This window comes from Dunckerocampus dactyliophorus, chromosome 18 (genome assembly GCF_027744805.1).
Source record: "Dunckerocampus dactyliophorus isolate RoL2022-P2 chromosome 18, RoL_Ddac_1.1, whole genome shotgun sequence".
In the NCBI taxonomy this organism is placed as follows: domain Eukaryota; kingdom Metazoa; phylum Chordata; class Actinopteri; order Syngnathiformes; family Syngnathidae; genus Dunckerocampus; species Dunckerocampus dactyliophorus.
In genome coordinates this window covers 11,752,267-11,768,658 of record NC_072836.1, presented here as the reverse complement: position 1 = coordinate 11,768,658, position 16,392 = coordinate 11,752,267, and the positions used below count along the sequence as shown (strand labels likewise).

At 44.2% G+C, this 16,392-nt stretch overlaps 1 protein-coding gene across 7 annotated transcripts in view; it reads right to left on the bottom strand.

The window, feature by feature from the left end:
• Positions 1-9,888: 9,888 nt before the first annotated feature.
• Positions 9,889-16,392, bottom strand: part of sdk2a (sidekick cell adhesion molecule 2a) — a 184,290-nt gene continuing 177,786 nt past the window's right edge. For all 7 annotated transcript variants that reach the window (XM_054760733.1, XM_054760729.1, XM_054760731.1 and 4 more), the window contains 2 exons: positions 14,381-14,510; positions 9,889-12,241 (listed from right to left, as the gene is read on the bottom strand). In XM_054760733.1, coding sequence (XP_054616708.1) covers positions 11,819-12,241; positions 14,381-14,510 — 553 coding nt within the window. In that variant the 3' untranslated portion in view covers positions 9,889-11,818. The remainder of the gene's footprint in view (positions 12,242-14,380; positions 14,511-16,392) is intronic.

The window sequence follows — 16,392 nt, the reverse complement described above, 5'->3', positions numbered from 1 at the left end:
TCTAGAATGTTTAAAATTTTTATTAGAACATTGAAAGTACATTCCCATGCTTATTTGGTTTACATCTACTTAATTCCGAATGTATGCTAAAGCTGAAGCACTTTTCAAACTGAAAGTAAACCACTTAAAGGGATTGTTCGGATTTTTTGACATGAAGTTACAGCATCTTTATTCTGTGTCATTTCAAAATCAAAAACACTGACTTATACGTCATCATCGGCTGAGGTAATGCAGTTAGTTGTAAACATGACCACATGAAATGTAAATTTAAATTACGACTGAAACTCCTACTACAGTAGTACCTTGGTTAGCGTCACTAATCCGTACAAGACGGTCCGACTCTAACCGAAGTTGGCTCTAAACCAAATCTAATTTTCCCATAAGTGATCATGTAAATACTATTAGTCCGTTCCAGAAAGCCAAAAATGTTAACACAAACCATATTTTTATAGTTTGACATGCAGAAAACAATTGGAAATGCATATAAATATATATTAATGATGAATGAAAGGGATAAATGAACATTTAAGGCTACTTTTACCTTCAATGAAGACATTGTTGTTGCCAAAGACACAATGTGGTAGTGAGATCAACACGGACACCACCTTTGTGTTTTGCTGTGAGTGATTTCTTGAATTTAACAGTGCTCCTCACCTTAAGTCTCTGCCTTCCTTTGCTTTTCACTTTGATATAAATACGCCAAAATGAAGCCAAAGAAAGTTGCAAGCGCCACAATTTTGATAAAGAAGGTGAAAAACACGATACTATTATAATAGAATCAGTCAAATTTTGGCTGATATTTGCGTTGAATTTGTTACTCACTTACACAGGTGTGGGCGGGCTTTCCAATGACGTATTGGCATGTGTAGCTTTAGGGCTGTGCATGTCTATTTATGTACAGTGGAACCTCGGTTAGCAACCTTCAAGGTTAGCAATTTATGGTTTATCAATTACATTTTGTAGGCGAGAATTAATTTACTGAGTGGGCTGGCGACCAGTCCAGGGTGTACCCGCCTGTCGCCCGAAGTCACCTGGGATAGGCTCCAGCATGCCCCGGCGACCCTAATGAGGAGAAGTGGCATAGGAAATGGATGGATGGATGGTAAATAATTATTACAAGTAGATTTTAGAATAACGGTTTGCATTGATGTCTATTGATTGAATTATTGCTGAGGGCCTTAAAATAAATACAGTACAGATATACACACGTGGACAAAATTGTTGGTACCCTTTGTTCAATGAAAGAAAAACTCACAATGGTCGCAGAAATAACTTGAATCTGAAAAAGGTAATTATAAATAAAAATTCTATGAAATTTAACCAATGAACGTCAGACATTGCTTTTCAACCATGAAAAAATAAACTCATGAAACAGGCCTGGACAAAAATGATGGTACCCCATATTTTAATATTTTGTTGCACAACCTTTTGAGGAAATCACTGCAATCAAACGATTCCTGTAAATGTCAATGAGACTTTTGCACCTCTCAGTAGGTATTTTGGTCCACTCCTCATGAGCAAACTACTCCAATTGTCTCAGGTTTGAAGGGTGTCTTTTCCAGACGGCATGTTTCAGCTCCTTCCAAAGATGCTCAGTTAAGGTCAGGGCTCATAGAAGACCACTTGAGAATAGTCCAGTGTTGTCCTCTGAGCCATTCTTGGCTGTTTTTAGCTGTGTTTTGGGTCATTGTCCTGTTGCAAGACCCATTACCTGTGACTGAGACCAAGCTTTCTGATTCTGAATCCCTTGATAGTCTTGAAATTTCATTGTACCCTGCACAGATCCAAGACACCCTGTTGCAGATGCAGCAAAGCAGCCCCAGAACATAACAGAGCCTCCATGTTTCACAGTAGGGACAGTGTTCTTTTCGTTATATGCTTCATTTTTTCGTCTGTGACATAGAGCTGATGTGCCTTGCCAAAAAGATTTGAGAACATTTTTGTCTCATCTGTCCATAGGACATTCTCCTAGAAGCTGTGTCAACATGTAGTCTGGCAAAGTCCAATCTGACTTTTTTATAACTTGTTTTCAACATTGGTGCCCTCCTTGGTCTTCTCCCATTAAGTCCACTTTGGCTCAAACACTGACGGAGGGTGCGATCTGACACTGATGTTCCTTGAGCTTGAAGTTCACTTTTAATCTCTTTAGAAGTTTTTCTGGGCTCTTTTGTTACCATTCGTATTAACCGTCTCTTTGATTTGTCATCAACTTTCCTCCTGCGACCACATCCAGGGAGGTTGGCTACAGTCCCATGGATTTTACATTTCTGAATAATATGGGCAACTGTTGTCACAGGAACATCAAGCTCCTTGGAGACGGTCTTATAGCCTTTACCTTTAACATGCTTGTCGATAATTTTCTTTCTAATCTCCTGAGACAATTTTTTCTTTGCGTCCTCTGGTCCATGTTGAGTGTGGTACGCACCATGTGACCAAACAGTACGGTGACGGATGGTAGTCCTATCTGTAGGCCCACTGACTGATTACAAGGTTGTAGACGCCTGTTAGTGCACACACTTTGAATGAACATGTCCCTTTGGTCACATTATTTTCAGTCTTTTCTAGGAGTGCCATCATTTTTGTCCAGGCCTGTTTCATGAGTTTATTTTTTTCAATAATTTTGTTGAAGCATTGGTTGAAAAGTAATGTCTGCTGTTCATTGGTTAAATTTGATGGAATTTTATTTATTATTACTTTTTTCAGATTCAAGTTATTTCTGCGACCGTTGTGCGTTTTGCTTTCATTGAACGAAGGTTACCAACAATTTTGTCCACGTTTGTAACTGTTTCATCAATTAATCTAATAACTTAAGTGAATGATTAGAAGTAGTTTATAGAAATAATACTTTATTAAATAATTAGCTAAGTAGATGAACGTCTTTTTAAGTGTGTCAAAGGTTAAACAGAAATAGCGTGGTATAGTGTAGTAATGTGTACAAACAGCAGCCAGACATGGTCCAGAACATAGTCAAAACAACTCGACACTATCACCGGTTGGCGTCACCCTACTTCGTCAAGGAATCCCGGAGAAAGTTAACATTGGAGAGACTGGCGCCAATGGTCTGAGCAAAACAATTATAAAATGGCAGATGGGACAATCAATCGGGACTCTCTCTCATACGTCCAGAGGAGCAGGGAGCATGAGACGCAAATCTAATTTGGTGTGGAGTCTTCTTTCCATCTCATAACTGGAGATTAACAAACACATAAAGGGGAGGTGAAATTGGCTTAATTAATTTTCCAAAGTGGTCCTTTGACCTTTAGTAGGTTGTGGAGAATTTCATCTCCAACAATTTACCCCAGGAATTGTAAAATAATCCACTTCATAATACCATGCGTGGGCGGCTAGTCACCCAACCCACTGGCGACCTGGAAACTCCAGGAAGCACCTATAATGACTACGAAGCAACCTAAGAGAAAACAACCCGAAGGCCCTCCGAGAGGCGGGGTGGAAGATGGGCCAGATAGGACAGACCAAGCGGTAACGACTTGAACAGTTAACGACAACGAGAAAATCCTCCGGAGATGCACATGCGGATGGGAGAAAGTGACGTCACGCAGGGGCCTACACATCCACCAGGGGCGGATGAAATGTAGAAAGCAGACAGACCAGCATCCTCGCACTGTGCAAGCAGATCAGATGATAGGGACCCAAAGCCAGGTTTGCAACCACAGGGCTGCAGGACCCAACAGTGCTGGGATGTCCGAGGTGGCGGAAGGTAGCCCTGTGAGGGAGGTGGACCCCAGTGGAGATGAGAGACCGTCCGAAAGTACAGCCCACAAAACCAGCAGCAAAGGAGTCAGTATGCCCTGTAAGATCAAGTGGCCAAAGGCTAGCGACGGGGCAGGCTGGCAGAAGCTCGATGCAGAGTTGAGTCATTTGTTGGAATTGACACTGCGAGGAGGAGTCAAGAGCAAGCTCAACATGTTTGGCAAGATTATCTTTGAAGAATGTAAGGAGAGGTTCGGCGAGGTCAAAAAGAGGCAGCCCACAGCCCCAGGGAAAGGAAGGAGGGAGAGGGACATCGAGCAGCTTGTCAGAGGCAGGCGGCAGCTCCGCCGGAACTGGCGGAAAGCTACACCTGAGGAGAAAGCTGACCTTAAGGAGCTGTGGGACGAGCTCAGGCAAAAGCTCGCCAGGCTGCGCAGAGTGGAGAGGATCAGAAGGAGGAGGAAGAAGAGAGAGAAAGAGAGAACCAGCTTTTTTAAAGACCCCTTCAAGTACGATCGGCAGTTGCTGGATGAGAAGCGGAGCGGGAAGCTAGATTCCTCCAAGGAGGAGCTGGAGAGTTAGATCAAGAGCCAGTACAGTGACAACAGATGAGCCATCCTGCTCGGCTCCCCAGGACATGTCCCACGCCCAAACCCACCAGCAACACAGTTTGACACCTCCCCACCCAAGTTGCGGGAAGTGGAGGATGTCATCAGGAAGGCAAGGTCAGCGTCAGCCCCCGGGCCAAACGGGCTCCCGTATAAGCTTGGACAGCTTATAGAGGACAGCTTGGAGGAGTCAGCAAGTGCAAAGTGGAAACGAAGTTGAAACGAAGTGGCAGCAAGCAATTGGTGTATTCATACCAAAAGAGGAAAACTCCAGTACCATCAGCCAGTTTAGAAGCATTGCCCTGCTCAACGTGGAGGGGAAGATATTCTTCTCCATCCTGGCCAGGAGAATGACCAACTTCCTCATGGCATATGATTACATCCATGATTTGGGAACAAATCCAGCAGGCAAAGAGGGAAAAGTGGGACCTGCATGTTGTGAGGCTAGATCTCGCCAACGCATACGGTTCAGTGCCACATAAGATTCAAGATTCAGTTGATAGACTTCGCCTTGGACTTCTTCAATGTTCCAGAGTGTGTAAAGAACATCATCACCAGATACTTTGACAAACCTGCACATGTGCTTTCCGCTGGAATGGCAACGGCTAGAACGAGGAATCGCCATGGAATGAAGGTAAAGGCAGCAAATCAAGAAGTCTGTCAATAAGGAAAGGAGTCCCCCAAGTCAAGACCACCTTTGTGGCGGGAGGAGAGCCAATTCCACAGCTCGCTGAAAAGCCACTCAAGAGCCTGGGGAGGCAGTACACTGCAGACTTGTCTGACAGACAGATGGGAAAGCAGGCCAAACAACAACTTGCCGAGGGGCTGGCAAGGATAGACCAAACCCAGCTGCCAGGGAAGCACAAGGTGTGGTGCTACCATCACACACTATACCAACGTGTGATGTGGCCACTTAAGATCTGCAAGGTCCCCATTTCAGAGGTCAGCAAGATGGACAGCCTAACCAACAGATACATCAGGAAGTGGATGGGATTACCTCGCTGCTTCTCAGATGCAGGCCTCTTTGGATGGAACATGCTGGAGCTCCCTTTGAAATCCATCAGTCTCGGGTACAAGCAGGAGAAGGCACGCCTTGTACTTGAGATGAAGAACTCTGCTGACCATCTAATAAGGAGTGCAAAAGTCCCAATCCGCACAGGCCGTAAATGGAAAGCACCTGCCGAGGTAGAGAACGCCATCTCCAGCCTGCAACACAAAGAGGTGATGGGGTCAACCCAGACAGGTCGTACTGGCCTAGGCTGGGCAGCGCCACGACAGTTCTGGTCCAAAGCTACCATGAGGCAGAGGAAGACCATGGTGGTGGACGAAGTCACCAGGGTGGAGCAGGAACACTTCCACATAAAGGCGATATCCCAGGGCAGCCAAGGAGATTGGACACGATGGGAGGCTACCGTGCAGAGGCGCATCAGCTGGGCAGACATTTGGAGGACCCCACAGAGCAGACTAAGCTTTTTGATCAGAGCACTACGACACCCGCCCATGCCCCCAGAACCTCACTCAGTGGTTCGGGAGTGAGGTAGGCCGTCCGCTGTGCAGTACCACCAAGGCTAGCCTCCAGCCCATCCTATCAGGATGCAAGGTGGCGTTGACCCAGGGACGGTTTAGGTGGCGCCACGACCAGGTGCTAGCCAAGTTGGCAGAGCACCTTGAAAGATGCAGGGTGGCTGCAAACCGCACTCAGACAAAGGTAAGGCCGGCGCTAGCTGCTTTTGTCAAGCCAGGCAAAATGCGCAGAGCACCCACGCAGGGAGTTACCATCCTGAGACCAGGCAAGGAGTGGCAAATGCTGGTGGATCTCAGAAGACAACTGGTGTTCCCGAGAGAGATCATAATAACTACTCTCAGACCAGATATTGTCATATGGTCTGCAGTGGAGAGATCAGTCCACTTGATCGAGCTAACCATCCCTGGGAAGAGGGCATGACAGCAGCCCACGAGAGGAAACACCTCAAATACTCCGAGCTGGCGGCGGAGTGCCGAGAGGCTGGCTGGAGAGCCAGGGTATACCCTGTGGAGGTCGGAAGCAGGGGCTTTGTTGGCAAGACGGCAATCCAACTGCTCTGCAGTGCTGGGATGACAGGGACAAGCCTGCGGAAAGCGGTGAAGGAGCTGGGAGAGGAGGCTGAGAAGGCGAGCTACTGGCTGTGGCTTCGGAGGAAGGAAAAAGGATGGGGGCTAACACCCCCTTGAGGGCAGCTGCAGGGAGTGGCGGGGAGACGTCCCCATACGCCACTGCCCCCACGCCGGGAGATGTACAGGTATAGGGGACGAAACATCTGTGAAGGTGACGACCCTGCAGCTGCCCCCATTGGCACCCGAGGAGGTGCGAAAGGCCGGAAGGTCGAAGCAGGAACCAACAGCTGACCTGTGCAACGATCTCAAATAAAGAGTAGCAATAGACTAACCATAAAATATAAACACACCAGAAATGTCAACAGCTCAGTGAGAACACAATATGCAGAGCAATATGTGTTTTCACGTTTGAGTCCCCAAATACCAGAAAACCCCCCAACCAGAAAAAGTCGCTAGATTTGTCGCTGGTCGCGTTTGAGGAAATATGTCGTCAAGGGGGTTTGGAATGTCACCAGATCTAGCGACAAAATCATCAAGTTGGCAACACTGATGGAACCGTCTAGCCTTCGGAACACTTCCTGGTGGTGTCACGTGTTCACACGTGCTAGCTTCTAGCGATATGCCGTCAAGTCCGCAAAGTAGAGAAAAAAAGATGGATTATTTTGGGATTATGTGTTGCTGGAAAGCGAATAGCAGCCATCTGTCGGTAGATTGATTTAAAATCATAAAACGTGCTTCCTTGTTAGGATCCTATTAGCTAGCTAACAAAATAGCAACCGGAACCAGAAGTCAGCTTCATTATGTTGCCGGTCTATGATGTCATCAGGGGCTGACTTTTAAAAATGTTAACACAAGGCACGGTTTTATAGTTTTACACTTACAGAAAATGGCAGGCGCCATGAGCCATGTGCACTCAGACGGTAGGCGGGGCTTGCGCACCAAGCCGAGGAGCCACGCTCACCTTAGCGTTCTTCCCAGTATTTGATCAGGAAATCTGTGAATGCAATCATTTTTACTTAATTTTTTTGATATGATTGGAATTATCCAAGAAATACATTTATAAATAGTTTAATGGACAAATATTAATATTTATCTTATTTTATCTTTTTTTTCATGTATATTTTTATCATATCTCCCCTGACTTCACATCACTGGATTTACATTATTTCCTATGGGAAAAAAGGATTTGGTTAACGTCCATTTTGCTTAGAGTCGGACCTCCTGGAACAAATTATTGACGCTAACCAAGGTTCCACTATATTCTATCCATCTAACTGGTAAACAGCATTAAACAGTACGTTAGATATAGAAGAAATATTCTCTCTCTTGTATCTTCTAGAATTTTTATATATAAATCGCTATTTTTACATCTTTGTCTGTGTCTATCTAGCTAATGAGTTAGCTTGATACCTTGCTGATGCTACAGCTAGCTTGCAAAATAATGAAAACATGTTAGCTAGTTAACTAGATTGCTGTACACAAAAAGCAGTACATGTCATGAATACATTACAGTTAATAGAAAATACAAACGGCATATGGGTTGACAAGAGAGTATTACTGGAGTCAACATTTTAAAAAAAAAGTGTAGTTTATCTCTTACAACCTCACGTGTGGGCCATTGAAGGTACAGTAGCTGCAAATCCGAATGAATATAGGAAGCAGTGGAATATTTCCATTTCTGTATGGCGTCTTAAACCATTTGTTTACCTTTGTTTATTCCAGCTTCATCACTTTGGAGTGAGTCATTAAGGAGCTTCCTGACAGCAAAGAGCATTCGGATGTTAATGAGTCGACTACAGCCTAATGTGGATCCGCAGCTCGGGAGGTAGGAATGTGTGAGTGCTTGATTATAATCAAAGGACGCGTCACCTGCTTGAAGCACTGGGACACAATGCAGCGTTATGTGTGGGACTTCCTGTTTGTGGCGAGAGGAAAGGCTGCGTTATGCTACAGCAAAGTCGCTATGCCTGTTATGCTCTTCAGACAGGGATGAGCGCGTGTCTTGCAGTTCTCTGCCACAACTCTAGGGGCAGTGTTGTCAACTAGTAAAGAATAGCGACGCTTAAAGCGACATCCAGATCGTGTTTGGAGCTGGAACTATTCTTTTTGAAGCAAGTCACTTTTATTGTACATTTTGCAGAGAAGATGTTCTCAAAGGTGTGTCGTGCGACCCCGGGACGAGTCGAGGCAGAGGACTGTTTTGGCAGATTTAAAAATGGTGCTTTCATAGAAGGGAAAAAACGAGGTGAGGTTAGAATTTTTTGAAGGTGCACGCTAAGCTCCGCCTGGAGGTTTGGAGGGGGAGGAGCCTACCAGTGTTGTTTACGCTGGCGCCGTGATGCAGTAGCATCACAAAGCCTTCAGGGGCTATCCACACGGAAATGTTTTCAGGTCAAAAAAGCAAACTTTTTTTGCATTTCAGCCTCTCATCCACACGGGAACGGCGTTCTGGGTGACGACCTGAAACGGTATTTTTTGAAAAAGGCTTCCAGAGTGGGAAAATCTGAAAACGTCGGTTTGTCGTTGCCGCGTACACAGGCAATACGAGAACGACGACGTCATCGACCCACCGCCGCCTGGTCCCCGTCATGTGACCAGAAGTGAGCTTTGCCAAAAAGCCAACATAATATGTGAATATTTCGACGGACATGACTCACCTCAGTCGACATTCTCCTGATATTTTCTTAAACTCCATAACGACTCGCAGAAGTAATTCATTTCTCATAAGTCTTGGAAAGCGGCCAACAACGGACTTATGCGCATGCGTTCTTTCTTCTTCTACGGTTTGGAGTGTCATGTGGTTCCGTCTACGTGCTTGCTCACAGTGCCACACGTAGGTGTGCCTTGTGTATTACATCCTTTTCACTCACTGATGCGTTCCCGTCTGGACGCAACTACTGTACAAACTAAACCGGCACAGTGTGGACGTGACTTTTTTTCAACCCGCCAAAAAAACCAAAATGTTCCCGTATGGACAGGGCCCAAAACTGATTTTCCTCCAGATCTTCAGATGTACTGGTTGAAGCAGGAAACTAGATAGAATAGTTACACTACTCAAGCATTTTCTGGGGAAGGAAGTTGGAGGACAACATTAACAGTCACACAGCAACTTACCCTTGATTTGACTTCTCCTTAAAACCTTCCCCCTCCCTCTTTCTGCCTCGTTTCAGATCAATGTTTTCCGGCCTGAAATAAGGCGATTAGCCCTCCTGCACTCTCTCTTCTTCAATTGCCTCCCTTACTCATTTCCAACTCTTTTCAGCACGCCTGCACCACACCGGCTTCTTCACGTTCCCTATAAACATCCCCTCAGACAAGAAACAGCTCATTTGGCTGTCCGCAACTTATTACTCTTTGTGGGTATGAAAGAGAGGCATGAAAAATAAAATAATTTATTTTATCAATAGCTTTACAATGTTTGATGGATGTATACAGTGGTGTTCACATTAAACACTTTTGACAGATGACTTTGTAGATTATTATACTCTTTTTTTTTTTAGCCTTCCGCAAAGAGAAGCAACATGTTGTGGTGTGGAATTAAAAAAACATACACTGTACACTTTGACTGTGTTTTACCAGAGATGCTGCATATTATTTGTGTTGGAATTTAGTAGGATTTTGTACAAAAAGGTATGCAGTTATGAGATTTAAAACCTTTTTAAATAAATACAATGGAACCTCTAAGATTAAAAAAAAAAGTCTCCAGTTTCATTGCATTTCAAAACAAATGTTCCGATATGAACTAATGGAAGTAGAACTAATCAGTTCCATCTCTCACCATCATGAAACCATTATTAACTCTACAGGCAATGTTTTATGTAACATTTGCAACTACGGATGGGCATCGTATTGGATTAATTGATCATTTGGGTGAAACTGATTCTTGGTTGGTTAATCATGTAAAATAGCCTGCACTACTTGGCTACAACCAGCAGAGGCGCTGTTGATTCATTCTCAACTAGTCCGCAGTGCCAAGAAGAACAAGATGTCACCTATTTCGACTCTCACGGCATATTGCTCAGTACAAGATTGGCATGGAAGCAGTATTGGGAACGTTTAGATACACATTCAACCATGCAGTCAGTCATGGAAATGTAGTCAAATGCCCGTCAGTTCGGTCATTCAAGTGCAAAAATAAGTTAACCACTGTTAAGACGTAAAAACAAAACCAAAAAACGAACTCAATCAACTTGGACCTCATTTTTTTTTAACGTTCTCAGTTTTCTTACAAAAAGAAGTTCACGTCACGTAATTTGTTCACTTCATCTCTGGATATCCTCAATTTTTTGGTTGAATTCAGAATTGCATGAACTCAGGGGCTTTTTACTTTAGAGGTTCCACCTTACATTTTTGGAAAAAAAAATCAAATTAGCAATTTGTCAGTTTCCTGTGTTGTTATTGTTTGGTGCTGGTATTTTAACTTTCATGAAAAAAATCCTCTCCAGTTGCGCCGCAGCAGCACAGCTTGTGGTCCACTCGGCGACAGTCAGGCAACACAGGCGTAACACATCCTGTAGCCGGTTAAAGTCAGGCCTTCAAAATAAAAGCACGCCAGTAAAACGTTTGCTTATTCCTTATTTTCGAATGCAAATGTTGACAGGTACATGCTGGTAATGCTTGTCCGCTGCGTTTATGGAGTTTGTGCCTGGCAAATGCAAACAGGGCATTGGGGCAAATGCTCACAACATTTTGTACTATTTCCTACGAAATTCCCACAAAGTCCTTCAACATGTCAGCAGTGAGTGCGCAACATCATCCGATCTAAAGGTGACTTGTGCTTTTTCTCTTTGCGCAAGCATCCGTGGTGATGAAGATAACAGCAAAAAGACACTTCATTTTCAATCTCAACTAAAGTTGCCGTATAGTTTCTATAGTTATCTACTGCAGCGACACAACGCAACACGTTCGCCGCAACTAGCAAAAGTTGCCACAATGCTTGAATGTGACGAGTCAGCTTGAAGTGGATTCATATAAATAGCCGGTAAACAATATGAGACGAGTACATATCGTGAACACAATGCAGGAAGGCAGTAGAGGGGGTCACAGTGACTGTCACTGCCTCTTTTTCAAAGTAAGAGTCTTGTTTCTCACCACTTTTTACAAACGTGCTTCCAGTCTCGTCAGTCCAAGTGCTCGAATGGAGTTAAAGTGGGAGTCCTTATAAAGCTCTCATATGAAACAATTATACAGTATTTTCTTCTTTTGAGCTCCTTTTGATGATCATGTTCCACCAAATGATTGTCATTAAATAAACATCACATTGATTAACCACACACACACACACACACACACACACTTTGCAGAGAAGATGCCTGTGATGTTGAATATTGAGCTCTCAAAAGAACAAAATGAAAAAAAATCAAAGAGTTGTTCTCACGCTCTTATTTTGAACTTAGAGCCGTGCATCAAACAAAAGAGGAGAACCCCGCGGTGGGTGGCGGAGGGTTGCTGGCACAGCCCAGGCTGCTTGGGGGCCGGTAGAGAGTGCTGTGCTGGATGGGAGGTTCAGAGGACAGCAAGGAAGGGGTGGGAGTCCGGCTTCCTTTAGGCCTGAAGAGGGTGCCTTGGCCCTGGGGCTGCACCTGGGGCTGCGGGGATGGAGCGCTCTGGGGGACGAGGGGCGGCAGAGGGGGCACGGGAGGCGGGTGTGGTCGAGACTCTTGTTCCACGAGGGGCTCAGGCTGGGAGTAACCATACGCCGGCGGCCGGGACACACCCTTCTGCTGCCTCCGCCATGAGTTGTAGTATGTGGGGTCACTGATGTAGTGGCTCACAAAGGAGTGCGTCTTCTGGCGGCTCTGATCCATCTCGTACTCGCTGTCGCTGCCCTGCGGAGATGCACGCGGCATTTAGGACAGAGCGTAACGAATGCTATGTTCTCCACAAATCTTTTGAAAGTTGCAAAAAACACATGTAACAACATGGCAACATAAATAGGGTTCTTGATTTTACAATCCTGTCAAATTTGAATCAAATGTGGAAAATGATAACTGAAGATATGACTCGATGCACTGATACTGATTTGGCGTCTGACCTCAGCGATATGTGCCTGATGTTAAAATGATTAGGGTTCTGGCGGTTGGCTGAATATTATTACAAAACAAACCCTACACACCTTTGACCAAAGCTGCTTTGGCCTTTGTGTGTTTTTTTGTGTGAATCGTTCCAAATCAACCGGGTTCTTGACTTGTGGAATGGGTTGTTGAATGTGACAGAGATATGAACTTTGAAGTCAGCTACCACAATCCTCTCGATGGATACCGAAAACCATCCGTGTCTGGATGGAGTTATTTTCTTTGCAACCGGATTGAGAATGATCATCGACACAGCACTAAATTGTATCGTGCACTGAACTAAACCCTGCCCCGAGCTAGCATGTGTTGAATATGGCCCAAAAATCTACAGTATATACTCGGGGTGAGACAAGATCTTGGAACGATAATAAATAAATACATTTATCACATATAAAATGAAAATGAACTCGATCATTATATATATTGCCAGGTGCATGCGCTTCTGTTCCGAACATGCAGGAAGAGAGTTTATTCTGTGCATTGGTTTCAGCACCTTGCCGTGTTTGATCCATAGAACAACGGCATCCACAGTCACCGCTCCTTCCTCAAAGTACGGTGTGGGCCGAGGGTCAAAGAGGGCGTGCGCACGTTAATCGCGCGTCAAAAAAGTAGTGCCGTTAAAGGAAACGTCCGTAAATACGTTATTTACGCGTTAACTTTGACAGCTCTAATACACACATAAATGATCGTGTTCAGTAAATGATACTCATCCTTTTCATCAAAGTGTATGCACAGCGTATAACTTACGTACTTACAGTATATACTCAGATCAGAGCTAGTGAATACATGTACACTGTTGTGCGCCTGGCCCCGCCCACCTCTCTTGCTCGCCATCATGGCGGGCTTTCTGCTCCATGGCGTACTGCACTCTGTTCTATTCATGTGCAGCCGATCAGCAGTCCTGTTCAAGTCTAGTGTCCTTGGTTCGGACTTTAAATTTGAAATATAAAGTGTAAGTTGTGTCACACATTCTGATTTATCATTTGGAATTCAGCAAAACTGGCAACGTTTTGTGGATATAAGGGTAAAAATAAATAGGGATCCTGCACTTCGCTGCACAGCAATGTTTGGCAGACAATGACACGTAACACCTTTGTGGACAAGTTAAGATAATTGCTCCTGTTAGGCATTGTGGGGCATCTTAATATCGCATGTTGCACGTCACTGTAGGACAGAGACGAAATGAGAATGAATGTGCTCGTGTAGGAAGGATAGGAGACGCTGCCGCTTAACTGTGCTCCAATGTGCTGCCGTGCTCTTTGTGAAACACAAACAGTTAAAGGAGAAAAATGATGCTCCACATTCCGCATTTGTGTGCCTGACAAGTGGCTGGCCTTATATTGTTCTGCTGCACCTTAACAGATGTTGATGTAGCATTTATTTGCACAAGTGGCAGGTAAACAGTGGGAGGCTTTTGCAAAGGAAGAAAAGAAGAACAACAACAAGCGTTTGTGTCTCTGTCCCACAAGAGCAGCTCATTCAAACTGAGTTGAACAATGTTTCCAGAGCGTTCCGGTATAAGACAAATTGGCCGGGGAGATGCGACGTGCTGTGAGAAGACAGGTGTGCTCCGAACGCAATTGTAAACATCTTCTAAGCTCTCTTTTTCCCACATCCTGACACAAACACTGGGAGCTGGTGCGGCATTTGAAGCTGAATAATTAAAGAATCATTCTCACAATGTATTCCCTTTGGAGAAATCTTTATTTAGGACTAGGGATGCTGCCGTATATTGTGGCAGTAGGTGCTCACACCAGTCCAAAAATCTGGTCTTTGTGCTTGAGCACGGTATGGCCTCGTACGAGCGTTTTCATAGTTAGGAAGTGGTTATCTAATAGTATGCTTCCTATAAGAATTGCCATTGGCCATTGGCATTGTTGGGTCACTGCTTACCTGAGAGTCTGAGATCTCTGAGGGCTTCTCAGTCAGGCTGCTGCTCTCTGCTGGAATCAGGTCATTATACTTGGTGCTCACATCCTCATCGGAGTAGTGAAGACTTCCAGGACTGGGCCTTGGTGGTGACCTGTGCCCATGTACAGTATGTCCACGATGGAGTGTGAGAGATGCGACAAGCAACAGAAAGAGAAAGAATACTGAATAGTGGGTGGATATGTCAGATAAGAGTTACATCTATAATACTTTCCCTTCAGCTGTCCTTGACTTTTGAGTCATATGCTCGAGTAAACACTAGAAAGCTTTGTCAGTGTTGTGACTGAATGAAAGGCTCACATATCTTCATAATCCAGAGGAGCTTCAGCAGGAATAACAAAATACTGTAAGAAAAACTGGTGGCGGTGGAGATGTTGCGGCACAGTACATTAAGCCTTACATCAGTTCTATTCTCTTTATGTCATGTGACAACAGAATCCATCATAAAAACATTACAGTCGTGGAAAAAAAGTATTGTTTCTTCAGTTTCTTGTTCATTTTAATGCCTGGTACCACTAAAGGTACCTTTGTTAGGACAAATATAACAATGACAACAAAAATAGCTCATAACAGTTAAATTGTGTGGCAGTACGATGCTATAGCTAAGAACTTCAGTGATTTTGGTTATCATCAAGAAAACCATGGAGGTTGCTAGATATCAGCTCTTAAATGAAACTCTTATGAGCTGTAGTTGTTGTCATCATTGTATTTGTCCAAACAAATGTGCCTTTGGTTGTACCAGATATTAAAATGGATCAATAAACTGAAGACACAAGGGTGGTCTAATCATTTTTTCCATGACTGTAACTGATGGTCTTGCTGCAGTAGAAATTAGCATGTTTTTCACATATACTGTAGTAAAACCAGCAGAGTTTTGAAAAAGGGATCCGGTATGGACCAGTCCGTAACAGCTTTTGACATTGGAGACACATGAGAACAAAATCTTAACATTACAAAAACTTTAGAGCATTGTTTGTTGCATTTGTGCACTCGCACTGCTCTGCACTCATTCAAGGTTGAGTGTGTTTGCCATCATTTCATTATACAACACCTATCCAGACTTCGGTCCCGTCATTCCATTTATTTTATTGCGCAAAGTGGATGCTGTCATTAGCAATTGGCGAGAGGAGTGATCGTATAAAAGTTGCATGTTTGTGCATGTGCTCGTGCATGAGCTAACTGTGAACTAAACTGTGCTCGAGCATGGTAGTGGCTGCTCACATGAGTCAGAAACTAAACTTCTCTGCTAAACTCTTTTTAGCTGCAACGGGACTTTTGATCAAAAAGAACCCTCGGCGTTCATGTAAAAATGGGGCAGCAAAGCTCTATAAATGCTCATAAATGTAATTGCACGTGGCCTTGAACACAACAATGCTATTAGTGTCAACTTCTTTTATGAGCTCGGGTCAAGTAAAAGAAAAAAAGAAAACTCCTTTCCTTTTGGCTCCAGTCATTAAGTCTGTAATGTGAAGATGAGAGGGAGAATTTGCCCACTTCTTTTTCTTCTTCATCCACTGAAGTGATGATGCGTTCAAGGTCAGTTAACATTGAGTCAGATGTCCCGGGAGCCTCACAATAAGGTCAGAGAGCTACATCAGTGCAGGCCTGGTATGCTCGGTATTAGAAAAGGAGGAGGGCTTGAAAGACTTTGATGAAAGTCAATGCAAAACATTGCATGAGTGGGGGGCAGAGCAGACAAGCATAAAAGGCGACAATGTGATGTGTAGTATTAATTCATAAAGCAGAAAAGCCCAAAAAAAAGTCAAACATGCAGGGACTAAATCAATGAGGCTGGCAGGAAGCTGAGTAGACACACTTTGACACAACAAAGCGACATCTCCTTTAGGTTAAAGGGGATTACTTGAGTGGGCGGACTGAAGAAAGAAAACATCCACTAAGAATTCCGACAAATCAGACATTAAACAGGAAGACACCATATGGGGGAGATCACACTACAAAATACTTGGCAGTGAGCT